The 27,782-nt window shown below is 44.3% G+C and overlaps 3 protein-coding genes across 5 annotated transcripts in view; 2 read left to right on the top strand and 1 right to left on the bottom strand.

Annotated features, from left to right (window-relative positions):
* The window catches only part of MAP3K20 (mitogen-activated protein kinase kinase kinase 20), a 342,609-nt gene that overhangs the window by 115,738 nt on the left and 199,089 nt on the right, over positions 1 to 27,782 (top strand). The window lies entirely within an intron of this gene.
* CDCA7 (cell division cycle associated 7) lies at positions 600 to 20,501 on the top strand. 3 transcript variants are annotated; one of them, XM_060281112.1, is made up of 10 exons: positions 600 to 2,109; positions 9,329 to 9,439; positions 9,862 to 9,972; positions 11,296 to 11,547; positions 12,197 to 12,274; positions 15,237 to 15,428; positions 16,210 to 16,344; positions 17,264 to 17,413; positions 18,162 to 18,298; positions 18,945 to 20,501. In XM_060281112.1, the coding sequence occupies exons 2-10, from the start codon at positions 9,374 to 9,376 to the stop codon at positions 18,973 to 18,975; spliced, it is 1,152 nt and encodes a 383-aa protein (XP_060137095.1). In that variant the 5' UTR covers positions 600 to 2,109; positions 9,329 to 9,373; the 3' UTR covers positions 18,976 to 20,501. The 3 variants fall into 3 exon arrangements, with proteins under 3 accessions (XP_060137095.1, XP_034991039.2, XP_034991046.2); XM_035135148.2 differs by lacking the exon at positions 600 to 2,109 and adding an exon at positions 4,683 to 4,965; XM_035135155.2 differs by lacking the exons at positions 600 to 2,109; positions 9,862 to 9,972 and adding an exon at positions 4,684 to 4,965.
* Positions 21,271 to 27,782, bottom strand: part of LOC118083835 (dynein axonemal heavy chain 11-like) — a 240,858-nt gene continuing 234,346 nt past the window's right edge. The window contains exons 80-82 of the mRNA XM_060272909.1: positions 25,667 to 25,779; positions 23,135 to 23,275; positions 21,271 to 21,518 (exon numbers count right to left, since the gene is read on the bottom strand). Of these exons, the coding sequence (XP_060128892.1) occupies positions 21,271 to 21,518; positions 23,135 to 23,275; positions 25,667 to 25,779 (502 nt within the window). The remainder of the gene's footprint in view (positions 21,519 to 23,134; positions 23,276 to 25,666; positions 25,780 to 27,782) is intronic.

The raw sequence follows: 27,782 nt of genomic DNA, 5'->3' as shown, positions 1-27,782 counted from the left end.
ACTTAGCAGCTTGAAAGCATACCAGTGCAAGTAAATTAATAGGTACTACTGCGACGGGCGGACACAGGTGGCACTGTGGGTTAAACCAGAGCCTAGGGCTTGCTGATCAGAAGGTTGGCGGTTCGAATCCCGTTGCTCTGTCCCAGCTCCTGCTAACCTAGCAGTTCAAAAGCACGTCAAAGTGCAAGTAGATAAATAGGTACCGCTCCAAGCAGGAAGGTAAACGGCGTTTCCGTGTGCTGCTCTGGTTCGCCAGAAGCGGCTTTGTCGTGACCTGGAAGCTGTACGCCGGCTCCCTCGGCCAATAATGTGAGATGAGCGCCACAATCCCAGAGTTGTCTATGGTCAGGGGTCCCTTTACCTTTACTGCGACGGGAAGGTAAATGACATTTCTGTGTGCTCTGGCTTCTGTCCCAGTGTCCTGTTGCGCCAGAAGCGGTTTAGTCCTGCTGACCACATGACCCGGAAAGCTGTCTGTGGACAAACGCTGGATCCCTCGGCCTGAAAAGCGAGATGAGTGCTGCACCCCATAGTCGCCTTTGACTGGACTTAACCCTTCAGGGGTCCTACCTTAGTATATAACTTGTATAACTCACCAGGGAATGACAATAACCCAGAATACCATATCATAAAGGCACAGAATGGAATGGGTAAATGTCTTCTGGAGCCCAAGAGGTGCTGAACTGTAATGTGTTGTTTTAGTGCACCAAAAATGTTAGCCCTCATCCTACTAAAATATATTTTGAATTGCTAATAATATATTTCACAACAATCATGTTCAACTAGTGCATCTTTAACATCAATGCAGTTTAATGTAAGAAAGTACAAAGTGATGCACACTGGGGGACGGGACCCCAATTTCACATATAATTTCACATGTGGTCTGACTTGATGGTGACTGGCCAGGAATGAGACCTTGAATAGCTTTATGAAGATGCTGACTCGGTGCAAAAGGTAAACTCCATGCCTGGGATTATTAGGAAACTGATCGAAAACAAAAGTGCCAAATAACACAATGCAGTTATACAAACCTGTGGTAAAACTATAATGTGTATAGTTCTGATTGCCTCACCTCAAAAAGGATACTGTAGAGATGGAAAAGCTTCAGAAAAGGGCGACCAAAGTGATCAAAGCGCTGGAACAAAATCCCAGTTTTAGAAAGATTACAATATTTGGGGGGTTTAATTTAGAAAATAGTGAGTAAAGGGATAACATGACAGAGGTGTACACAATTAAGTTACGTGTGGTGTGAAGAAAGTAGATCCTGGGATAGCTCAGTTGGTAAGAGCATGAGACTCTTGACCTCGGAGTCGTGGGTTCGAGCCCCACATTGAGCCAAAGTTTCCTGCACTGCAGGAGACTGGACTTAGATGACCCTTGTGGCCCCTTCCATCTCTACAATTCTATGATTCCCTTTCTTACAGGTATGAGAGAACTGGTGTCATCCAATGAAGCTGAAGACTGGAGCATTTGGGGCAGACAAAAGAAAGCGCTCCCACAACGTATAGTGATGGCAGCCAATTTAGAACCTTAGAGGTGTTGAGTTGGGAGGGACCACAAGAGCCATACAGTCCAGTCCCCTGCAATGCAAGAATATTGGATGGCATTGAGAGGATTAGAGAACTTCATGGGGAATAAGACTATCAGTGACTACTAGCTATGAAGGCTATGTTCTACCTCCACTGTCAGAGGTTGTTTGTCTCTGAATACTAGTTGTAAGAGAATACAGTGGTACCTTGGTTCTCAAACGCCTTCGTACTCAAAGCCTTGGTTCCCAAACCCCCAAAACCCGGAAGTAAGTGTTCCGGTTTTCGAATGTTTTTCGGAAGCCGAATGTCTATTGCAGTCGACTATTGTTTCCGGGGCATCTGCACCAATCAGAAGCTGCGCCTTGGTTTTTGGACATTTTGGAAGTCAAACAGACTTCTGGAACGGATTAAGTTTGGCGCTTTTGTTTTTGCTATTTTGCGTTTTTGTTTTTGAGGCTTTTTTGGTTAATTTGTTTTTGTGACTGTGTAGAACCCAGCACAGCTACTGATTGATTGATTGATTGATGAGTGCGGAAATGGATAAAAGCCCCCATCCAAACAAGGACTATCATCAGTACAGGTAAGAACAAATTTTAATTTTAATCATCCACAATACTATCTTACTTGGGTTTACAAACCTGGGTTTACAAACCTGGGTTTACAAACACAATTGGTCTGCATACATCTTTGTAACACAGAGTTGGTCTGCCAATGGGCCTGGTGCCTGAAACCAGCTCCCTTGCAGAGCACATCCTTGGGGAACCTGCCATCTTCCATTCTGTGGACACGACCAAGTCAGCGTAATTAACCTGAAGCGTACTTAACCTGAAGCGAACTTTCCAATTGAAAGTAATGGAAAGTGGATTAATCTGTTCCAGACGGTTCCGCGGAGTACTCAACCTGAAGCGTACTTAACCCGAGGTATGAGTGTAATTGGTTCTGGAAGTCCGTACTTAACCTGAAGCGTACTTAACCTGAAGCGAACTTTCCCATTGAAAGTAATGGAAAGTGGATTAATCCGTTCCAGATAGGTCCACGGAGTACTTAAACTGAAAATACTCAAACCGAGGCGTACTTAAACTGAGGTATGACTGTACACTACATTGATTATTGCTTTCATTTTATGGATCACTGGTCTCGTTAGATAGTAAAATTCATGTTAAATTGCTCTTTTAGGGGTTGTTTTTAAAAGTCTGGAATGGATTACTCCGTTTTTGCATTACATTCTATGGGAAAGTGCGCTTTGGTTTTGGAACGCTTTGGTTTTGGAATGTACTTCTGGAACGGATTAAGTTTGAAAACCAAGGTACCACTGTAAAGGACAAAATAGGTCTCTGTCAGATTCGAAAGGGCTCATCTTATGGCCTTATAAAAACAACAACACCTTTTTGGTTTTTAACTCTGTATTTAGTAGGCTACCGCGGAGTAAATGCAATTAACCAGCCTTTGACGGTGTAGTTATACCAGTGGAGAAGACAGGGCTGTAAAGTGTAACTTTGGAAGGAGAAATGGAGTGTTACAAACAACGCATGTCACTGTTTTCACTTGGGAAAAGCTGTAGAATATACAGGTGTGTTTGGGTGCCTTGCAGCTAGGATGTGAGAGGAACAGCTCTAAAAGAACCTATTGCAGCTGATAAACATAAACACAGTACTAAAACAGGGCCTGAGCTGAAGATCTTCACAGGCTCTGGAGTTATGAACAAAACCCAGCCAGCACTTAAAATGTCAATCTCGCTTAACCTAAAATTTATTAACTTGGCTGCATGATTATCACAGTATTTCCAATAGCAACTAGTTTGTTGACAGTTCCAATGACGATTGGTAGCTGGTTGAAAAACAATTCTTATCTGTCCCTTCCACTTTATAAGCATTTTTTTTAAGCTTTCCAAAAAGCAGAAACAATCACTTTTCTTCGGTATACGAAAAGCATTTGTGAGCTAAAGTGGATTTGGAAGAATTAAGTGTGGTCTAGTCTCTAGAGAGCTCTTTTCGGTTCATTTGCTTTTGCCTGCACTTTGAGAAGCCAATGGTGCAGGTAAGTATGTAATTAAGGGCTTATTTAAAATGTTGATTCTTTTACATGTCAGCCTGCTGCAGCATGCCCACAAGGAATAATAACCCTCAGAGAGTTTACATACTCCTGGTTTTCTATTGTGATTTGGGCTGTGTAAGATTTCTGTTTTCTGGATCATGCCTGGGTCGTGTTACAGATTATGTGGCTTGTGTGTGTGCCACACACGTGCAGTGAGGCCCGAGTTTGCTCAACTCCAAATCAGTGTGTGCCCTTAAGACTGTGTTCTAGAAAGCAAGGGTGAAAATAAAACACAGAAAAGTGTAACTTTCAGCAGTCATCCCTGAAGCCACTTATAATGAACTTTTAGCTACATTTCTGAAGTGTGTAGACTTTCAGTATTACTGTACACTTTTACCATTGCAAATGAAATGCTGTAGGCTAGGTCAACCAGCATATTTCTGTGCACATCTACTCAGGAGTAAGCCTCACTTAAATCAACAGAACTTAATAGCCTACAGAACTGCAGCCTAAATGTATTCAAATGTTAATTGCATGCCTTTTTTTAAAAAAATACCTAGGTAGAGCAAGTCACACCACCACTGCTGGAGTCTCGATTTTATGTTTGTATAAAATTATGTGCAAAAGGTAAGTTTGAAGGAACGCATATTGTGTATGCCTATGAAACAGCATTTTAGTCCTACTTTCGTTTTGTTTTTGCGCGGCTGTTTTTTCTTGTTTTTTTTAAGTGGGACTCCATTTTAGCTAATTGTTTTAGGCTGCATCACTTTAAAATGATCTAGCAACGTTGCAGGAATCAGCTTTTCCTGGAACCAATTAAATATAGCATGGCGAATTAAGGTAGAGACCCCCATAGTTTTGAGGGATTGCCCGCAATCCTGCGACAGTGCAAACAACTTTTATACGCCAGAATAGCTGCAGAACCTCTTCTAAACTTGCAGAAAGCAATTTCCTCCCGGGGTGTGCATGCGGCTCGGCCTCCCCCCTCCCCTCCCCTTTCCTTCTATGCAAATACTTCATTGCTTATTTCGCGCCACTGAGCTAGGTCCTTGCGGCACCACAAAAAACGCCAGAGGAAAAAAATTTAAAGCGGGGAAAGGTCTTTTCCGCAGTCACGCGCAATTTATCCGCGTTTGGGCTGCGGGCTTTGCAGGGAGAACGAATACATTGCTCGCGCCTGAGCTCCGTGGCAAAGAGCAGGATACGGCAGACCTCTTTCTGGATCTTCCAGGACTCCAACAGTTGGCGGGGAAAACTGCGCGTAATCCCCGCCCTCAAGCAGCTTTGGCGCGAGTCGGCGGAGCATTTGGTCTTTACCTCCTGCGTCCCGCGAAAAGAGGTCGCGCTGTGTTTTTCGGGTGGCAATTCCGCAGTCGGCAGCATGGACCCCTTCGGCCTGCAGGTAGGGACGTCGGGGTGAGAATTAAGATTTAGGGGCCACTAAGTTCCGCTGGAATCCCCGGAATTGGCTTGCAAGTACAAATACATAGGATGGGGGGCTGCGTGGGTGAAGAGAACAGGCGCAGCCTCCAGAGACCCTTTTCAGCCACAGCAATTTTTACTTAGTTTTTTATATACGGTATATGCTCTTCACCGGGCATTTTAAATCCCTAAGTTGGAAAAGGTCCCACAAACTGCTTTAAAAGAGGGAATGAACTCTGAAACGTGGGGCGTTGTGGGATTTTTAAAAAAATGCAAGCATAGCCGGGGTTGGTTTTGTTTTGTTGTTTATTTGCTCTATTTTGGAATCGCGTGAAAGCGTGCTTTTGGATCGCGGCCATGCTAGATGCGCGCGTTCCTCTGCAAGGTGTGCGCGAGCCGCTCTCTTTTCAAGGGCTTTTTTTTAAAACCAATACATGGATCAGGATCGCGCCATTCACGCTGGAATCATGCGTACGTTTTTGGGAACTGAAGAGCGAATAATAAGTAAAACAAAAACAAAAACCACGCGCTAGAAATACACCCGGGGAGAGTCTATTTTGGTTCTAGCAACTAACAAGTTTGTGGAGCAGTACTGAGATTTCTGGGTCTGTCGAAATAGGTGGAGGAAGGCGGCTGGCTTTTAAGGCAAGCTGTGACTAGTTTCGGTTTAGCCCCGGTGTCTTGTTCTCCGGGCGCCCTACCAAGGAGAAGGGAGCGTGTTTGATGGGCGTCCCATCTTCCATAATGTTTTAAGCATTGCATCCCCCGGAATCCCCTGCAGTTTTGAATGGGGAGAGCGAGCGAGCGCAGTCCCAGGATCCTGCAAAAACTGCACGCGCCGACTCGGAAGGCAGCCCCATGGTGCTTGCTTTGGAGTAAGCCAAAAACAGCCTTTTTGGGTGTGCTTCTTAAATAGGTAGCCGTGCTTCCGCCAGCCTGACCAAACCTTTTCCCATAGCAAAACGTCTCTCCCCAATCCCCCTCCCCCGGTGGTTACTTCCCCTCTTGTCCCGGGATATTTTTCCAGCTGCAAGGCTTCTGAGGGAGAAAAATGGGACCACTCCCAATTCAGGGGAGCAATATCGTGCGTATACTCCATTCCGCTCATGCAAAAGATGGAGGAGGGCCTCTTATTCCTCCCCCGCAAGGCAGCGGAGGGGGGCGAGCCCCTCTTTTCCCGCTCTTTAGCGCGCTCCCCCATAGCGCTTTTATCTTCTCTCCGCCCACCCACCAGCCACGTGAGCCGCCCGGGACTTTCGGATTCAGAGTTAGGCGTGGCCCGCGTGGTCGCTGCCTGCTCGGGCTGTGGGGGGTCCAGGAGGCAGCTATGGGGCTGGCGAAGGTGCATACAGTTTTGTAAAGTTCCAGCTTCCCGCAAAGGGGGGGGGGGGCTAAGTAGCTGCTTTGAGGAAGAACCCGCAGCGCAAGCAGCTGAAACGGCCATTGGAGCAAATGGGGAGTAGCAGAGAGAGGCCTTGAGTCCTTCTTTGTACTTACTCTACTTGTTCAAAGTCTTTGCCTACTTGTAGAGTTTAATTAATGAACAGGGTCTGGCCTGCCTGGGAGGCTTGTTTTCAGGCCTGAAAGCAGCTCCCCCCCCCGGAAATACCTTAATCACAGATTTATGTCTTTCTTGTTACAAAAACGCATTGGAAAGGACAGTCGCTAGTCCGCCCAGACAAGGTTTTGCTAATTTATTGCTTCTTTGTGCATCGGGATGGAGCCAAGGACTTGGAAGAACAGATTTCAAAGGAAATAAGTGGTTCAGAACACTTGCCTTGTCTGATAGCTTTGTCTAGCCTGGTGTTTCCCAAACTTGGGTCGCCAGCTATTTTTGGACTACAACTCCCATTATGCCTAGCTAGCAGGACTAGTGGTCAGGGATGATGGGAATTGTAGTCCAGAAACTGGGAAACATGGGTCTAGCTTGAAATTCCTTCAAGGCCTGACAAGGTTACTTGCATGTTTCTCAGAGCACCTAATACGGTGCAGATACGAGAATAAACTTCTTAATTACTTGCTGGTTCACTTATGCTGACCACTTGGATTTTAAAAAATTGCCCTAGCTCCAAGGACCTCAGAACCCTGTATATGGCTTTTCACTTCCACATGTTTAGCCTCACATTGACCCTGGGGCGTAGGTTGGACTGAGATATAAGTGATTGGCTTATAGGAGAAGTTCACAGATGAGTTTCACAGCTGGTCTCCCAAGTCCTAGCCCTGTACTCTAACCACTATACCACACTTGCTTTCTGATAAATAGTCCAGTAATCCTAAAAGTTGACACCTTCACCCTGTACCGCACCAGCTGTTTTCTTTGCCACCTTAGCCTGCCTCCTAATTTTAAACTTAGCTGCTCACAGTTAAGCTCCATTGAATTGAATGGGCAACACATCTGAGGAAGAATCTTTAGAACGATAAACGTTATACTAAAGTCTGTGCTTTGGATGTGTTCCTCTCAAATTTTAGAATTCCTATACATTTTTTTTAAAGGTCTGCATGCTGTGGGAATTACTTTTGCACTTTCCAAACTATATTGGTAGGGATTTGAGAAAACTATTACTAGCGCTGCAATCTTTTGCCCACAACTGTTGTCCACTCAGAAATAAGCTTCATTGAGTTCATCTGGTAGACCAGGGGTGGCCAACTTCCAAGAGACTGCGATCTACTCACAGAGTTAAAAACTGGCAGTGATCTACCCCCTTTTGGGGGGTTCAGGTCGAGGTTGTTGAGCTTTTTTTAGGAAGGAAAGCCCTGTTTTGGGGGCTTCAGGGCAAAGATGTAGAGCTTTTTTTAGGGGAGCCAAAGTTGCTGAGCTTCTTTGGGGGGAGCCAGTGATCTACCACAGACGTCCAGTGATCTATTAGTAGATCATGATCTACCTGTTGGACATGCCTGTGGTAGACTATAGAAGGATCCTGTGCTTCATGTTTACACTTAATTTTATTGTCACTCATCTATCTGGTTTTGTTTTGTGCTGGTGTGCTTGGTTTAGACAGTTTTCTGACATGGTTGATGTTTAACATCCTGGATCATTTGCAGGAGCTTTGCAAAAAGTGCTTTGGCTCCATGCATTTTGAATACAAAATATGTGATGGCGTTTATCTTAATTTCTTTAATTTTTTTAAAAATGCAATTATTGTGAACAACCACATTTATGTAGGAGTAAGAATTTCTCCTGCGACTTAAACGTGTTAGCCAAGTGTGTATGGGACTGTAGCCCAAACCCTTTCTTCAGTTAGAGTGCAGTGTGTTATCATGTATGGCTACATAAAATAGTTAAGTAAAAGTGAAGAGAGTCTGATAAGGATGCAGTGATATTTGAGGAAATCTTGAAAGGCTTCAGTGCATAAGTGATAATGTACAGCGGTAAACTTAAGTGGGCGAAAAAGGGTTTCATATAATAGTTTGTCTTGGTTTCCAAAAATGTCCAAAAAGTTTGCATATCCAGGCATTATGTGTGGAACACACCTCTGAACTCTAGAGTTGGATTGGTAACTCACCTAATGGCTCATTTACCTGGTGGACAGAACTTGTAACCTGCAATAAGAGCCGCTTCACATAACTCTTCAGCTGCGCAACCACAGACTGAATTTGCCATGCTACTGCCAAATCTGGGTTAATTAAAATTTGTGGCTGAAGTGTTTGGGAGTGTTAAAGAGTAGGTTGGATGAGAAAGCACAGCTTCCATTGGCTGAAACAGTCAAACGAAAAAGGTTGGCAAACTTAACAAGAAAAAGGCACATTTCCTGTTTTTTTATCATGCTATTGCTTCAATAACTGGAACTGATAGATACGTTTTGCATTTTAGAAATGTAAGACACAGCTGAAATCTTTGTTTTAGACTGGATGATTGAATCCAAAAAAAACCCTACAATGCCTGTTGACAAGACACTTGAAGATTATGGGAGGAATTCAACTTAGTACTATGGCAATCATTCTGTGCAAGTTTTTCATCTCCCCAGACTAAGCAATCTCCCCTCTTCTGATGCACTTGTTTTTGTGGTTCTCCTGACCTCACTTTTATGGTGTACACAGGGGGAAGGGAGGGGAAAGCCCTGATATGCTAGGCTTCTGGTAGCGGGACTTGAATCCTGCCCAAAATTTTCCTATGTAAATATATATGGTGAAAATGCCCCCTGCCTAATAAATAAAATGCCTAATTTTTACTCCTAGTTGTAGTGCAGAATAGGGTGAAAAGGTTAGCTTTGTGATGCAGTCCTAGTATGTAACAGCTCTTTGCTATCTACCGGTAATGTAGTCAAGTTTAAGCATTGTGAGATTGATCTAGAGAACTAATCTTATTATAGAAACCTAATTGAACTACCATCTTCATTTTGTAGGGAAGGAAGAAGCCCACAGCATTCCGCAATACAAAACTGATCCCCATGGAAACCTCTTCATCCTCTGATGACAGTTGTGACAGTTTTGGCTCTGATAATTTTGCAAACACGGTAAGTAAAAAGTGCGAGAATAAACAGAATTGCATGTGCGATGCTGAAAAATGCCCCATACGTGATTAAAATGCTTTGCTTACATTTCTATACAGCAGTTGTGAATATACAGTATGTACTGTAATTTCATTTCGCTTTCCCCCTTGTGCTTCTAGGTAGTAATTGTTGGAGGCAGATTAGCCACTTATTCTATCCTTTTGAAATGTCGCCTAACCTAACATGCCTGATGATTTGCTGTAACAGCTCTGAAACCATTTGTAAACCCCCTGAAACATTTTTCTTTGTTACAAAAGCTATTCTCTTGTAGTGCACTTGTAAAATGTGATTTGCTCTCTGAACAGTTTATGGAAAATAGGTTCTCTTTAAAAAGAGGGAAAGAAAGAAAAAGAGAAACACCTAGTGTACTTTATTCTTTTTTAAAGAAACGAAGCTTCAAGCCAGAAGTTGCAGAGGAGATAGTAAAAATCTTTTATGAGGATTCGGATGATGAATCCTTCTGTGGTTTTTCAGAAAGTGAGATTCAGGATGTGCTGGTGAGTTGTACAGTTTTTGCTAATTGCATTAACACTGCATGTGCATGCCGACACTGCTTCCATGTGCAAGCTAATGCAGGATGATTTGACTAAAGCTACAAATCCTAATCTCACTTACCTGGGAACAAACCCCATTGAGTTCAGTAGGACTTAGTTCTGAGTAGACATGGTTAGGATTGTGCTGTAAGTCTGGGAATCGAGAGCCAGCGAGTGATTGCACATGGAAGCAGTCTGCTCCCTTGTTCAGGTTAAATCAAATAATATTGGCATTTGTAGCAAACTCTGCTTTGGGTAGCCAATCCCAGTGAGACTAGCTGTCCTGCGCTGATCAGCTGATTAGTGCTCACAGAAAGCCTCACTTGCCAAGAAGTAATCAGGTGTGCTCTTTATGTCTCTTTGTTCTTCTTTTGCAGCCATGCCTTTTCCTGCCCACACCTGACTTCACATTTAATTATTGTTTATTGAATTTGTCAGTTGCTTTATCTTGCCCAGGGCAACCTAAGCAGTTCACGACCAGACAGACAGACAAAAAAACAAACCCACATCGATAAATTGAAACCCAGAGGAACAGAAATATATTAGAACACCACCACCCCAACCACTTTTCAAAGGCCACAGGCTTGGTTATAAAAGAAAGATTTCGCCTGGGTCTTAAATGTATATAATGATGGCATCAGGAGAGCCTCACTGGAGAGAACATTCTACAAATGGAGCCACCGCAGAACAGGCCTGTTCTTGTGTGGCCCCACCCTCCAGGCTTCTCATGGAGGTGGTACACAGAGAAGGGCTTGAGGGTGAGCGTGAGGCTTGCCAACTGGCAAAAAGAAGCATTTCTCTGCCACATGCAGCCCTGCGTTGGACATGAGGCTGCTCCTTGCTAAAGGAAAAAAGGTTTTAGCAATAATGATGCCCAATGAGGGCTGGTAGGTGTTATTGTGGAGACCTGTGAGCATAGGGTGGTACATTACTACTACTACTAATAATAATAATGTGAGCAGCATGTGATTTGATCGCTGTGTTGTAGTTATATGCTGCATTGCAGTTTCCCTGTTTTACTATTTTGGGTCTTCTAAAATAGAAGTTTTGGTTTTGGACCTTTTAAAAAAATAGCAAAGTTACTCTGAAGGGAGACTGAGGTGGCTTCCTCGAAACCGGGTCAGTGAGACAATTTGTGCTTTCTGCAAACTAACCTTGGTTGTTGCTGTAAATGCACTTGAATTTGGAATGGTTCTGAGAAGCCATAATTGAGATGGTGGATCCTATTGCAACCATAACTGACTCTTGAATTCATAACTCCCATTTTTTTTAAAAAACCCTGAATAGAAACTGGATACACACTCGGAGAAAAATATGAGCCACGAAGATAAATTTTCATGTAAGAGGCCACGGAAGTGCTCTGTTCCTCTTAAAGTTGCTATGACGTTTCCACTTCGAAGATCTAAGAGGGGGAAGAGTGAAATAATTTTAGACCCAGAACCTCCCGCCGAACTGGAATTGGACTCTGATTCCGATGAAGAAAGAGGCCCCAAATTCTTAGAGAAAAGGGCTTTAAATATAAAGGAGAATAAGGCCATGGTAGGTACAAAGAAATGTTCTCATGCATGTTGAATTGTTGCTGTTTTCTCTTGACCAAGTTGTAACATAATTCTCGTTTGAAATGAGCTAAAGTTCCACTGCATTAATAAAAAACATGTGCCACTTCTTAATGCTCCATTTGCATACGGTATTCTAGATGCCACTCAGCTTCATTCAAAATATTTTTACCCAGTTTTATTTGTTACTATTCTTAGAAAAGTTCTGAAATTGCAATCAAGTGACTGTGAACCTGTTTGAAATATGACTTATCCAACCACCTACCTAGTGCAGTCCATCTTCCTGGTTTAAACAACCTCTTAAACAGCCCTTGTACACTTTCTGAATTGTTAGTCTCAGGCTGGACTCCCATCAGGAACCAGTTCCAAAAGGCTTCAGTGAAGAAGGGCTGGCTCTGCTCAAATGTATCTCTGAGTCACACACACAGAACATAATTGAGCACCTCTCACTCCCCACCCCATTCAGAAAAGCCCTTCCACTGCTGAACAGGGAGCGCCACCAACCTAAGGCCCACTAGCACTGGCGTGGCAATCCTTTGCGAGATGTTTCTAAATTAACGTCCCATCAAAATCCTATAGTAGCATAAACTTCCTGACACAAAACCACTTATATTCTATGTTTCCCTTTACAGCTTGCAAAACTAATGGCAGAATTAAAAAACGTGCCTGGAATTTTTACAAGGAAAGGTCCCCTGGCAACTCCAACCTTGGTAAGTCTCAATCATTTATTTGTTGGTTTTTTAAAAGTCATTTACAGATTACAGTGGTACCTTTTAACATCTATATGAAGCCGCTGGGAGAGCTCATCAGGGGGATTGGGCTGGGTGTTCATCAGTATGCGGATGATACCCAGCTCTACCTCTCTTTCAAATCGGAACCAGTGAAGGTCCTGTGTGAGTGCCTGGAGGCGGTTAGAGGATGGATGGCGGCTAACAGATTGAGGTTGAATCCTGACAAGATAGAAGTACTGTTTGTGGGGGACAGGAGGCGGGTGGGTGTGGAGGACTCCCTGGTCCTGAATGGGGTAACTGTGCCCCTGAAGGACCAGGTGCGCAGCCTGGGAGTCATTTTGGACTCACAGCTGTCCATGGAGGCGCAGGTCAATTCTGTATCCAGGGCAGCTGTCTTATCAGCTCCATCTAGTACGCAGGATGAGACCCTACCTGCTTGCAGACTGTCTCGCCAGAGTGGTGCATGCTCTAGTTATCTCCCGCTTGAACTACTGCAATGCGCTCTACGTGGGGCTACCTTTGAAGGTGACTCGGAAACTACAACTAATCCAGAATGCGGCAGCTAGACTGGTGACTGGGAGCAGCCGCCAAGACCACATAACACCGGTCTTGAAAGATCTACATTGGCTCCCAGTACGTTTCCGAGCACAATTCAAAGTGTTGGTGCTGACCTTTAAAGCCCTAAATGGCCTCGGTCCAGTATACCTGAAGGAGCGTCTCCACCCCCATCGTTCTGCCCGGACACTGAGGTCCAGCACTGAGGGCCTTCTGGCGGTTCCCTCATTGCGAGAAGCCAAGTTGCAGGGAACTAGACAAGAGGGCCTTCTCGGTAGTGGCGCCTGAAACCGTTCTTAACCTGAGGTACCACTTTAGCTAATGGGGCCTCCCGCTGCTGCCGCGCTACTCCACACAATTTCTGTTCTCATCCTGAGGTAAAGTTATTAACCCGAGGTACTGCTTCCGGGTTAGCAGAGTCTGTAACCTGAGGTGTTTGTAACCCGAGGTACCACTGTAACTTTTTAAGCCAAATGCAGCAAATTCCAGTTCCTTAGAACTTAATGATGTGATAAAACATGCCGCCACCTGCTATTACTAGTTGTTGGTTTTTTAAATTGGTCACTCCCTAATACTTCAGTTCAGTTAAAAGCACCTGCAAGTCTCTATATCTAAAACAAACGAAGCAAAGTCCTGTTCAGTTGCATATTTTACCTACGTGCTTGCGTGGGCGCACACCCAATAAAAATGAGTCTGAAGTTCAAATAACTGATCTCCTAACTTTGCCTGCGTGCAAACAGTATTTGGATGATAGTCAACGGTCACTGAAGTCCGCTTTGTATGCTCAAGCCCATTGATTTTGATGGTGTGGTGGTTGGGGTTGTGCGGTACACCGGTAAAGCCAATGCAGTGTTGCTGCCTATGCCACTGCACAGCCCTGACCTTGCCACTGCCTCTCCCCTCACTGTTCTGGTAAGTGGCAGCGATGCTGCTGACGGGAGGCTATTGCCTTTGCTCTGCCCCACTGAGAAAGCCGCTGGGAAGCTGGAAGTCTGTATTCCGTTCTGAGGTCTCATGCCAACACCTGTAGTGGAAGGACTTCTGTGCATGAGTTTGTGAGGCAGAGAAGGAAACTGTAAGACCGATGTGGTTTTCTCACTTCTGCCAATACTCAACCGTATGCCATTGTTTATTGGTTTTCCCCTTGCCTCCTCCGGCTTAGTTTGTCTAGGGCTGCACCCTTCTGCCTTGTATTCCGCTGATCGTGAATTGAGCCCATTTAGTACAGCACGGTAAACCATGGTTAAAGAAGCCTAACCATGGTTCAGTGTGGTATCTATTTTATTTGGAAGCCAGTCCATGGTTTGGGTTCTGAAGTACAGCCAGCAGAAAACATAGTGTCTGGTTCCTTACACTTTTAACTTGATCACTGAGATCATCCAATGGGGGCACTTAATCCATGCTCCTAAGGTTTGGTTGGCCTTTCCAAGGAGCCAGCCCTTAGTGTGGGATACCCTGCCAGTAGGAATCGGGAAGGAATCATCCCTCATTTCTTTCAGATCAGGGCAGCCCAACATTTTATACCAACTTGTCCGCAAGAGTACTTCAACATGGAACCCATGGGCTTGTTGCCCAGGGGTGGAAGGAGCAGGGCCAAAATTTGACATCCCCACCAAGCCCTCCTACTGCCTTCCCAAAGCTGGCCAAGTGAGGTCTTGGGCTTTGAGAAGGGGGCACAGGGCTCTGGCAGGGTCCCAGAGTCCTCCCAGCTCCTTCCTAAAGTTGGGAAAGTGCTACCCAGTGCCTCACTTAAGGCTTTGGGAAGGCAGCACCAAGACCTGGGGGAGGGGGTCAAATGTTGCTGAGGGCTGCCAAAAAAGGCACTGAGGGCCATGTGTTGGGCCAATTGTTTTAGATCAGCCATCCCCAAACTTGGCCTCCAGCTGTTTTGAGACTACAACTCCCATCACCCCTGACCATTGGTCCTGTTAACTAGGGATGATGGGAGTTGCAGTCCCAAAACAGCTGGAGGGCCAAGTTTGGGGGTGCCTGTTTTAGATGTCTTTTAAAACTGGTCCTGTTTAGACAGGCCTTCAAAATGTTTTTCCCCCACCAACCAGTCATTATTATTTATTTATTTTACTGTACTAGTATGTTTTTATGTTAATTGTGCCTTGTGGTTTTTTTCTTACGCCTTTTCTTACATTTTTATTCCAAATATGCAGTTTATAGATAATTTAAGTAAATGATGCCTGAATTGAGGTTTAGGCTGCAGTGTTGTGCACACTTACCTGGGAGTAAACTTCATTGAACATGGTGCATTAAAATTGTGCCTAGAAATGCACTGTTAGTATATAAAGAGCTTGTAGCTAAGAGATGGAAAAACAATGAAAATTTTATTTCTGTATGGTGTGATTTGATGGGTTTTTTTGGTCCTTTATTACAGAAACCTCAGCGATCTCCAAGGAAATCATTTCCCAGGCGTTCTTTAAGGAGGAATCCAGAAAGAAGTGCCAGGCCTCACACAAGATCCAGGTCCCTGATCGAAGGTCCTCCAAGCCCTGTTTCGGAGAAGGACGATGAGGATGAGGATCCATACTACTTAGTGAGAAGGAAGATGTCTGATGAATACTCTGAGGTCTGAGTTGTTGATTTTATTCTAATTTAGAGCGCATGAAGTAGTAGAAACGCCTAAAATATAAACTTCACCTTGGGTGGTTCAAACCCAAATTAAAGTTCAGTTTTAATTACAGTGGAAACTTTGTTTTCGAACGCCTTGGTACTCAAAACATTTCGGCTTCCGAACACCGAAAACCCAGAAGTGTGTGTTCTGGTTTTCAAACGTTTTCCGGAAGCCAAATATCCGATGCAGCTGTTGGCTATTGTTTCCAGGGTACCTGCGCCAGTCGGAAGCCGCACCTTGGTTTTTGAACGTTTCGGGAGTCAAACCGACTTACGCAATGGATTACGTTCGAGAACCAAGGTACCACTGTATAAGCATTGAAGAATACATAACTAATTAAGCAATGAAGACCACAATGAGACAACAGATTTCCTTCATCTGTTGAGAGGGGTATACATGCCCAGAGTTGGGCGTGATTGGATTGGTTCTCATACATAGCACTGTTGACAACATTTCCGGCAACACAAAGTCCTTGGAGGAAGCACATAGAAATGATTCCTTCTGTTGGGTCATCCTGCTGTCATTAATGTGGGGCGCTTGCCTTCTGCGGAGAGACTGTGTGTTAGTGCAATTTCCCCTGCTACCTCTCCATGCAGAAACGAGCAAGCTGAAGGATGGATGTATCGGAAACTCATTGAAACCACTGCATATGTGTTACTGGCGAGGGTTTTTTTTTTTTTTGTAGCCACAAAAACTTGAGAAATATTTAATTTGATGCCTTTGGCCTTTTCTACAGGATGAATCAGACGGTCCCAGAAGAAAAAGTTCTATGACTCTTCCCCATGTTATCCGCCCAGTGGAAGAAATTACTGAGGAAGAGTTGAATGGTATCTGTGAGACTGCCAGAGATAAAGTGTATAATCGTGCGACGGTAAGAACGCCAGTGTTGCACCAGCATATTCGTTTGCTCTGCCCAGATAAAATGAAGCTTTAAATGTTCTGTGTGGTTAGGCAATAGCCCCTTACGCTTAGAAGTTTCCCCACTCCTTATTCCAAAACCGAGAAGCTCTTTCTGGCAGGACTGGGGAACTTGTTGCTAGGCTCCAAACCATCAGCTCCAGCTACATTGAGCAGTGGTCTGGACAGATGGGAGTTGAGGTCCAACAGTGTCCAGAGGGGGGCCATAGGTTTCCCACCCCTGTCTTATGGGAGAGTTGGGAAAGAGTCACCGACCCTTTGCAGATGATCAGTAAGATTAATGGGGCAACTTGGAGCTGTAGGAAGGGGGAGAACGAGGCATATCGCTCTGCTTTCTTTGCTTTACGTTGAACAAAGGTGGGGAACGTCTGGCCCACCTAGGGTCCAAATTTGGCCTGTCAAGCCACACACCCTGCCCTACACCTGATGAAATTACATGGGGGGGCAGTACAGGTTTGGCGAAAAAGGCGTTTTCAGGCATTGCCCATCATTAGTCCCTGTAACCACCCACAACACTGTTGAACAGCATTTGGGCAGCACCCTGCTTCGAGAAGTATCAATCCCCTGATGTTAGATAGTTGACCTAAGAGGATCTGTGAATATGCAGCACCTCTGGATACGAGGCTAGTAATGTCATCGTCCTTCAATGAACAGAACATGTTGTTCGGATATAATGCCAAACCATGTTTTGGAAACTGAATTATGAATCATCCCTGTTCTTCTGCACTCTCCAGTTCCCACCTTGATTTCCACTTTAGTGGCTGAATTGTATGTAACCTGTGATTTGCTGCTGAGTCAGACAGTGAGGTAGGGAAATAGGTGGGAGAAGAAGAGGAGTCCAGTTTCATTTGACCTCCCCGTTCTTTTCGCAGGGTTCCACTTGCCATCAGTGTCGGCAGAAGACTATAGACACCAAGACAAACTGTCGCAATCCAGAATGTATGGGAGTGCGTGGCCAGTTCTGTGGGCCTTGCCTACGCAACCGCTATGGAGAAGAAGTCAGGACTGCTTTGTTGGATCCAGTAAGATAAAACTTAACATTTATACTCATTTTGATGGTGTGTCAGTGTCAGGGACTGGCTGAATGAGGAAGAGTGATGGGAGCCGACCGCCCCAAAACCCACCTCATGGAGGACACGGAAGATGAGTTAGACCCCAGATCCTGGTGGTGGGACACTTGAGGAGCAGTCTGGGGAAGAGATGAGCTGGGAGGTGCTAGAAGCAAGGGCAGGGGGGCCAGGAAAAGGAGGCCCTTCTAGGTCAGGGTTAGAGGCTGAGAGTCACAGTGTGAGGGCAGACTCTGACAGAGAGGAGGCAGAGGTTGCCTTTGCTAGCCAGCGGCAGGGCCCTCCCAGTCCTGCTGGCTCTACTCCCCTCTCTGACACCCAGATCGAGCAACAGGCGCACAGGAGGAACCCCACCCCCTTGATGCAGCCTCCTTCCACTTGGGGAGGAATCCAGAGTGAGAAGCCAGAGAAGGGCATGTGGCCAGTGGTTAGTTTCAGCAAGATCTCCAGTTGGATTAAGACGAGTAAGGGGACTCTACCGCGATGTTATTTTCCATTAATAAAAATGGCATTCTGTGCCTCCTGTTCCCACCGGCAAATGACCTTGGGCTCGCTTGACAGGGTAGGGTTCACAAAGAAATCATTCACGCTCCCGTGTTTTGTTTAATAGATGGATGCTTTAATGTTACAATCCGAAGCAGTGAGTCGTTCCAGAATTACTATAAACACATTCCTTCCCCTCTCTTCTTTCTCCCTCTTTTAGGACTGGCATTGCCCACCTTGCCGTGGCATCTGCAACTGTAGTTTCTGCAGGCAGCGAGAAGGACGATGTGCTACTGGTGTGCTTGTTTACCTGGCCAAGTACCATGGCTATGACAACGTCCATGCTTACTTGAAAAGGTAACTTTGGGTTTCTCTCCTTTCCACCTAACTCCTGTCTTTTGTAGTAGTTTTCATTCGTTTATTTATCTACTAACAAAAGGTTCTCTGAGCAATTTGCAACTAAGCAGTTGAACCCACAGGTACAAAAAACAAAACATAAGGAGTGGAATCTGTAGGGAATAAAGCCCAGAGTAAAATGCACAGCAAAGAATAACATCAGTACAAAATACCTTGGAAGGTTTTTAGGATGGTGAAGAGGCATACCTGTCTGAGGAAGGCCATTCTCTTACTTGTGCCACCACATAGAAAGGGTCCCTCCTTCCTCGTACCCACCTTTTGCACTCGGGGCACCTAGAGAATGGCCTCAGAGGGTTATCTTTAGGGCTGCGTGCATGTTCTGCTGGCTGTAAAATTTAGTCCATTAGTCTGGTTTCCTTTGCTTTCATTATGCAAATGGCAGTCTGTTTGGAGGGCACAATCAGATTCGTGAATGTTATGAATGCTTTGCAGAAGGCTCAAGTTTCAGCCCACCATGTACAAATGAGAGCCATGAAAAACAAGAGATGGAAGGATGGGTTTTTCACTAAATGCTGGGTTGGATTATTGGTGATCTTTGTTTCTCTTTATAAATAATAATTCCACCCTTTTAAAATCAAATTTACAGCCTGAAACAAGAACTTGAAATGCAAGAATGAATTTGGACGTGATTCTGTGGCCATCGGCAAAACTGACGTTAAGGTTAATCGTTTTGAAGGTGTTCGTTGGTTGGTTGCTGTTTTTTAACCAGGCATTCGTTTTCCCTCCTATGTCTTAAGAACAAAAGCCATTGTGTCATTTGAAGTTCCACTTTACAGGGTGTGAATTACTAATTCCGTTAGGTAGCAGTTTTCCTTTCATGCTGGATGCAATTAGTTATGTGTATTATGCCACAGTGTGGCTTCACACAAGGGTTGAAATTTGCAGAAAGAAGATTTAGCAACAAACCAGACAAATCTGGTGTCTGACTGGAAATACTGTTGGTCCTAACGGAATGTTGCAGGAGAAGGTAACAGTGACAAAGGTGACATTTCCTAAACTGAAAGTTTTGGTGGGGGTTGAGCCGCTTTGAGTCCAGAGCTATTTTACAGTTTATCCTTCATGCTCAAGAAAGCAGTTAGTTGTTTTTATCCATCATAAAGCATGATATGAATAGATGAATAAACGTTACACAGTGCTCCGAATAGTAGATTTAAAAAAGGATGAACAAAATTGGCTGACGGTAAGCCACTGTGTTGCTTGCGGGCTTGATCTGAAATATGCGATGGAAAACCATGTACATCTTAAATTTTGGGGTGATTCGTGCAGGAGCAAGTCCTTTTAGTCCATCTCACGCATAGGGCATAATGTCTAACATGGAGCCTATTGTGTGTGGGGTCTAGCACATTGCATGAACAGGGGATAGTTATATACACGTAAGCCTTGCATTGTACTTATGCTGGCTGGGTGATAAGCCAGCAGCTTGCTCTCATGCTCGTGATAATATAGCTCCTCCACACAAGGGACTAGGTTGGTGAGCTTAGACTGATTGAGAAGCTGATAGTCCTGTATGTTTCAAAAGTGCATTTAGTTAATAGGCCACAGGACTTCCGCTTCAAAGAGTTAATAATGGCTACAAAATTTCACACTGATACGGACTCTTGTACAACAGGCAGGAATTGTGTTCCTAAACCTTAAACTTGCTTGAGAACATAAAAGGTGTCCTTTTGGTTGGACACAAGCAACTTAACACTTAGTTCTTGCTTGTAACACTGTACTGTCCGCAGTTGTCTACATATGTGACACTGTAAATTAAAAATGGTTGCTGAAAACCTTATTCCTTGTGTGGATAGGATGTGGGGGCAGCGTTGCTATCCAATCATACATTTTTGGAAGGTCAAAATTGCTATTTTGCATCTTTTCTTTCTTTTGGACATGGATATAAAATTCTCACATGCGTTCTGCTTTTTCAGCCTTTTGTAGAAGTTCCTCTATCATACATGAAAACCTAGTTCAAAACCTGTTCAAAGATGCTGTTGTACATAGGCTAGATCCCATGCAATTTCTGCTCTGGCTTTCTTTCAAGGATAGCAAAAGACTACTGTTAGTTATGCATACTGTAAATGGATCCTGTGATCTACAGAGCTCTTATGTACAAAGTGTAGTTTTGATAATAAAAACCTTGCCTAGAAATAATTGTTGTTTTTTTTAAAGTTCCTGCACATGGTGATTTGTGTCAGTATTATTGCACTGTATTGTCTAATGCACATGTGCTTTTTTTGTGTGTGTGTGTGTGTGTAGGCCTCAGCAAAAGACACTAAATGTTCTGTGTTCACAAAAGCAATTCTAGGTCCACAGATGTTTTGGGGCTATAACCCCCCAGTAGGCAAGAGATTATGGGAGCTGTAGTCGAGCAGCATCTGCGGACCAAAGCTCAGGAAGGCTGACACAAAGGGATGTACAGCTCGGCTCCCCCAAGAGAGAAGCCTTGCAGATAGGGGAGCACTTGTCTACATCTGCATAATCAAGGCATTAAGGAAACTACTAGCAGAAGCTAGTGGTTGAAATTGGAACAGTTGTGCATTTATTTGGCTCGTCCAGTTCAGTTGTTTGAAAAAACCGCATAGGTGAAAAAACTGCACAATGCCGTTTTAAATTATTATTATTCTTTCACAAATTATGTGGTTTTTTCTATTGTAATTTATGTTGTGAACCGCCTAAGATCTACAGGAAGAGGGCGGTAAACCAATTTTATAATAACAGGCAAGAAGAGAAAGCCCACACTCTTGACAGTACTTGAGAATGCAGAGTTGGATGTCGCAACACAATGTGCACAGCCTTAAAAAAACAAAAATACACCCCCCCACCCCCAAACCATGCTGTAGTGCATGCACACAAAGTCACTATGGGGAGGGAGCAAGCAGGGGATGGAACGGAAATGCCAAAGAGTTTTGGGAAATAAGACTCGCGCATCATCACACACTTAAAAGCAAAGCAACACCAGCAAGAATCCATTTAGCTGGCCTTTCCCTTGATTTTAAATGGAAAGTGCACACATAAGTGGAGCCCCTTAGTTTTGTCTTGTACACTGGGCATTCGTAAATATTCCTTGTCTCTTGCCTGTCGTTGGGGATGGCTCTTACAAACACAACAGGCATAGCCTGTGTCGGTGCTTTCAGGCAAGCTTCAGCTATGTGACCCCCCTGGACATCCCAGCAAGCACCTGTCAATAATTAAAATCGAGAGAGAAGGGATTTAGCCATCAATATTTCTTTTCCCTAAACAATGCAGTTTTATAAATAAAGCCCCTTGCTTCCTTTATTGGTCTCTTTCAGAGCACATTCATTTATATTTGGTAATGTGCCACCCAACACCTCTTAACTGATAGGGTTGTATAATGCATTCAGACAGGAATCCTTTCCACTGGTAGGTAACCAGCACTCCTTGAATCATGGGTAGGCAAACTAAGGCCCAGGGGCCAGATCCGGCCCAATCGCCTTCTAAATCCAACCTGCGGATGGTCCGGGAATCAGTGTGCTTTTTACATGAGTAGAATGTGTGCTGTTATTTAAAATGCATCTCTGGGTTATTTGTGGGGCATAGAAATGCGTTCATTTCCCTGCCCCCGAAAAAAGTATAGTCCGGCTCCCCACAAGGTCTGAGGGACAGTAGACCGGCCCCTTGCTGAAAAAGATTGCTGACCCCTGCCTAGAATGGATGCCAGCCTTGTAGCGTGTCTTGTGGAAAATTCCTACGGTGAGCTGACCAAATAAAACAGCCCCCATGGTGTAGGAATAAAAGCTAAAATAATCTCTGGATAAACTCTTCCTAGAAGCGGAGCACAATGGGGAGGAGCCACCAACCCAGAGCCCAGCTTAGACCCCCAACTCCGGCCCCAGAAGAGAAGGGCCTTGTATTTCATGGACCCAAAGCTTCCCCACCCCCTGCAGGGCAGCCACAGAGGTTTCCATCATACAGTGGTGCCTCGCTAGACGAATTTAATTCGTTCCATGGGTCTTTTCTTATAACGAAAAATTCGTCAAGCGAATCACATAGGAATGCATTGAATTTTTTTCCCCATAGGAACGCATTAATTGAATGTCAATGCATTCCTATGGGAAACCGCGATTCGCTAGACGAATTTTTCATAAAAAGAATTCATCTAGCGAGGCAACCTCCGCTCGAAAAATCCTTTCGTTAAGCGGAAATTTCGTTAAGCAGGGCATTCGTTAAGCGAGGCACCACTGTATTTACATACCATACTTCTTGCATGCGAAAACGGCTTCTAAGCTGTTTACAAGTAAAGAATTATACCCACACCACTAAAATATTAACGCAATAATTAAATCGAAACATTTTTACTACTATTCTCCATCAGTGATTTGCAAAAATCTCTGGCCCTAGAATACTCTCAAGGACCATAGGATTTCACCCTAAAAAAAAGCCTGGTAACAAGCCCATAAAAGTTACTACGGTACCAAAAAAAGCTTATGAGCCTGCTGGCAGAAGTAGGGCTGAAAGCTGTGTCCTACGTTTTGATGCTGGGTGCACTGCGTGGGGGACCCACCCCCCCTCCACCAGTCGATGGCAGAGGAGTCTCCTATGGCTAACAGGCTAGTGCTTCAACACAAAAGTTGCATTAAGAAATGTGAGAAACTTGGCCGTGAAAGGAAAAAAATGAAGGAACAGGTGAGAACTCATAACTCTTATTTGAAGGCAATAGGGAGGCGGTTCTATTTTTAAAAATAATGCCTTAATAGAAGCTTTTCAGATAAACATCCCATAGCTTCAAATGTCGCCTTTTTTAAGCAGTTGTGCAAATACTTGGAAGCCACTTACCTTCCAAGTACAAGCCGTGTATGTATGCCCCTTCTCTAGCAGGCTGCGTAAACTCCTCTTTGTATTTTTTGGTGACGTCCACCGTTATGTGCATCTTATCCAAAGGCCATTCGTTTTTATGGGCGAGGCTCTGCATGACAGCTGAAATGAAAATGTGGAGACACCATATGAGTTGAGCCGTGAAGGGAGGAAGAGCACGTGCTCCACATGGCAGATGTTGCCTGGGTTCATTCCTGGTAAAGGTATTGCAGCCTGAGAACCGGTACTCCAATCATAGGCACCACTGCAGTAGATTAGGGATAGGGGATCTGCAGCCTTCTAGATGTTGGGCCTCCCTGCTCCCTTCAGCCCTAGTCCTTGCAGCCCAGGGGTGATGGGGATTCGAGTGTGTCAATGAATGAATGAATGAATATCTGGAGGCCTACAAGTTCCCCATCGTTGTCCTAGGCCAGACATCCCCAAACTGCGGCCCTCCAGATGTTTTGGCTGACAACTCCCAGGATCCTGAGCTAACAGGACCAGTGGTCAGGAATTATGGGAATTGTAGTCCAAAACATCTGGAGGGCCGAAGTTTGGGGATGCCTGCCCTAGGCGGACCCTAGACTTTACATGATATATATACATATAGTGGCTTCATAAGATCAATGGAACCAGAAATCGTTCCTTTTCGTCAGGCGTGGACAGGTTTTTAGACCAGCTTTCTTACAAAGTTCAGTGCCAGGAAAGGCACAGACCTGGAAAAACGTTTCAGAAGCGCCACAAAAATGTTTCCTTGCGGCCATTTTATTTTTAGCCTAATAGCAAACATACCAAAACTACGCAGAGAAATGGTGGAGCAGTGACTGATTGGATGTTGCTCTTGGCATGGCGACAGCCAGTGGACAAAGATGGGAGAATTTGTGCCACGTGGCATGTTTCAATCGTTCCCCCGCACCCCAAGAAACTGCCACACTGAAAGCTCTGCTCTGATACGGCTTTCCATAGGCTGGTTCAGGAGAGAAGTCCAGGGACGGCCACATGTCAATGGGACCAGAGTCAACACATCACACTTGGGATTCCTTGCAACTGGTAGCCAGAGGCAAACAATGGATGCTGAACAGCCATATCTAATGTAAGGGAGCATTTGGCAATCTTACATGCAGTGGTGGGACAAGTTGGGCAAGGATTACTGTCTTTTCCCCATATGTAAGACAACCCCTAATTTTTTGAAACCATAATAAAGACATCTGTATTTTAAACATGAAACAGAACTACTTTGATATTATCTTAAAATATTCAATGCGCTGGTATGTTAAGTGCCATATATTTAAACATCAGTGGCAGTCAAGGAAGGTGGCCAAAGTTGTTGAGGTTTTTTGGGTGACTGCACACAAAGTTGTTGAGCTTTTTCCCCCCGCCAATCACAAGCTCTCCCCCACCCCACCCCCCACATCTGCCAACACCAATCCTGGGCTGTCCATGCCAGAACCTGAATCCGAGCCCAAACCCCTGTGCATTCATCATCCATGTATACGACAACCTCCGTGTTTTTTTTACTAATTTTTAAAAGCAAAAAACCATTGTACACAGACAAATACGGTATTATCATGCCATGTTTCTGAACTTGATGTTTGGGTCGCAATGCTAAACAGCTGACATTTCCATTGCAAGGTAGGTCTTTTACCATGATATCTGGGCTTGCCTTGCAATAATTTGTGGATCAAACACTAAACGCAGATTTGTGGGTGCCAGGGATTGCACCAGCCCACAGGGTGCCGAGAGCTGCTTGCACAGGAAATTAAGCTCCAGCCACCACAACTACCAGAATTAATGCCTATGCTGATTTCAGAATAAAACATTGCTTTGTCCCACAGAGTCTTGAATTAAGCAGCTATGTCTTGAAGCTGAAATGCAGCTAAATGGATTATTTGTACCCAAATGACAAAAAGGTTTTAAACTTGCTTAAACTGTCTCTTGAAAGCGGCACCCCCTCCCTTTAAAATAGGAAAGTGCCCAAAACAGCTTATGCTATGTGACATGGAAGTGTGCTATTCAGAGGATGGCAAAAGGTTAAAATAATAAATCTTTCTGCTCTAGCCTAAGACCTTGTGCAAAGTAGCTTTTGGGATGCCAACCTATAAATACACACACACACAAATCGACACACCATTTTTCTCACCCCATATTACACACGCACACATACACCTATTAAGTTTACTAACAGTATTTTAGCTTCTTTGCAATTGCTATTTCCTTTATTTCTCTTTCAATGGCATGTCCTTTGACAACTTCGCGTTCAGCCATTATTGAGTGCCCCATGATACAAATACAGTAAACCCTTCGTGAAATAATTAAAAAAATCAATATAGTCACCGACATACTGTGTATTGAGGAAAATAATTGTTTATGGCACACAGCTTAAGCTGTGCTGGTAATCACGTTGAAAATACAATATTTATTCATTAGATCAAATTTAATGAAGCCTCCTGGCAGTAATTATAAAAATTACTGTAGCAGTAAATTACTAATGAGTTGTGTGATGTGCTTTCCTACCTGTGAGGAAGGACTGGGGGTTGAAAAAGCCTGATATCCAGACGACACTGGGGAGGGTGAGATCCTGCGCCCAGGAATCGAGCTCACGGCAGCGCAGAAGGAGATCGTTGTACCTTAGCAGCATCGAAAAAGAAACAAAGATGGAGGCATAGGAATTGGTGGCTTGCAATGGCAATGACAGAAAAAGCGGCATACTGCCATAAACATGCTGGTAAAGGTAAAGGGACCCCTGACCGTTAGGTCCAGTTGCGGACGACTCTGAGGTTGTGCGCTCATCTCGCCCTATAGGCCGAGGGAGCCGCCGTTTGTCCGCAGACAGCTTCCGGGTCATGTGGCCAGCATGACTAAGCTGCTTCTGGCGAACCAGAGCAGCGCACAGAAACACCGTTTACCTTCCCGCCAAAGTGGTACCTATTTACCTACTTGCACTTGACGTGCTTTCAAACTGCTAGGTGGGCAGGAGCTGGGACCGAACAACGGGAGCTCACCCCGTCGCAGGGATTCGAACTGTCAACCTTCCGAACAGCAAGCCCTAAAACATTTGTACCACACACTTGATACCCATAGCAGGGGTTCTTAGATGGAAAATCTGATGGTTCCTACTCCCTGTTCTAAAGTCAGTAAAGGGGGAGTGATTCGTATTAGCTCCATCTACCTGTGGAATGGCTTCCCAGGGAAAGGGAAGAGAGGGAGGGTCAACTCCACACCAATGTCCCCTCCATCCCATTGTAGCATACTGTATATTGTTTCATAAGCTAGAGGCAGAACCAGAGATATGGCCTGTCTTGTCCAGGACAATTGATGCTGCAGATAGTGAAGATCAAAGTATCTGACATTTGCACCCCAGCTTAACATACTCCCCACCCCCCAAAATTTGGTCAAAATGCTTGACAATGACGGCAAGTGATGGAGATGCTGTGCTGCAACAGGAACAGGCGTACCTCGGACTCTGCTTTTACTTTAAAAGCGCAACATTTAGGCAATTGGGAAATGAAGTAAAGACTCACAGAATCATAGAATTTTAGAGTTGGAAGGGATCCCAAGGGTCATCTGGTCCAACCCCCCTACAATGTGCAATCAAAAAAACCACTCCTCAATCAAAAAAAGTCAAAGGTGCTCAGAAAATGCTCAGCCACATTTCTGCACAGCTCAAAACAACATCTCTTTTGCATTCTTGCAACTGTTGAGCTCTACAACTCTCCCTCCCCCATTTATTTATTTATTTTCTAAAAGATGTTTCTAGCTCCCCCCTTTTTTGGGTGGCTAGAAACATCTTTTAGCCATAATTTAAGTTGCAGGATTCCTAATTTATCAATACTAGAGCGCAAAGACTTTGATGCTGAGATTACTTGGGCATATTTTAAAAATTGACGGGCACATGTTTTTCATTCTTAGAGGTATAATTTCCTAAAGGTGGTATTATAGCAAATAAGCCAAATGTGCCCTTCATTTTACTCAAATTCAAAATATCACTCCTTCAGAGGTTTCTGTTTTCTGCAAAACATGTGCCTAATAAGATTTGCCAATATATGTTTCTTTGGGGCGATGAGTAAAAAAAAAAATCACTACCCATCTGCTCTATGTGTGAATTATAGAGCAGAACCACATCAAATACCAGAGAGTTTCCTCACTTATCCTGCCTCTGAGACACATCCATTTGGCGTAGGTGGACCTGGTGTCTAATATATTCCTTGAACATATTTATAAAGGATTAACCTGTGCATGGTATTTCTGAAAACTGATTTACCTAAAACACACATTTTATGCCACTTTTCTCCACTTCAACTATCCTTCCTATTTAACTTCAATATTTGTCATTTTTTACTGAGAGATAATGTGCCTTGCACATTATCAGTATTCCGTCTATGACCCGTGCTTCCCCCCCCCACAAGCCAATACTTTTCTGCAGATTACTTGCTCTGTCTGAGAATACCTGCCTACACCGAAAGCATTCGCAAATGGTTTGCGCGCCATTGCTAAGCAAATGCTTAGATAACCTATTTTACACAGGCAGAAGTGTCATTTTCAAAGTATAAGGGAATGGTGTTTTGTGGGGGTCTTTCATAGTGCACCAGAATTCTTGCGAGAAGGTTAGACAACATTTCATCAAGCAAAT

The sequence above is a fragment of the Zootoca vivipara genome, chromosome 1, assembly GCF_963506605.1.
Source record: "Zootoca vivipara chromosome 1, rZooViv1.1, whole genome shotgun sequence".
NCBI lineage: Eukaryota > Metazoa > Chordata > Lepidosauria > Squamata > Lacertidae > Zootoca > Zootoca vivipara.
This window is presented reverse-complemented; position numbering and strand designations above follow the sequence as displayed.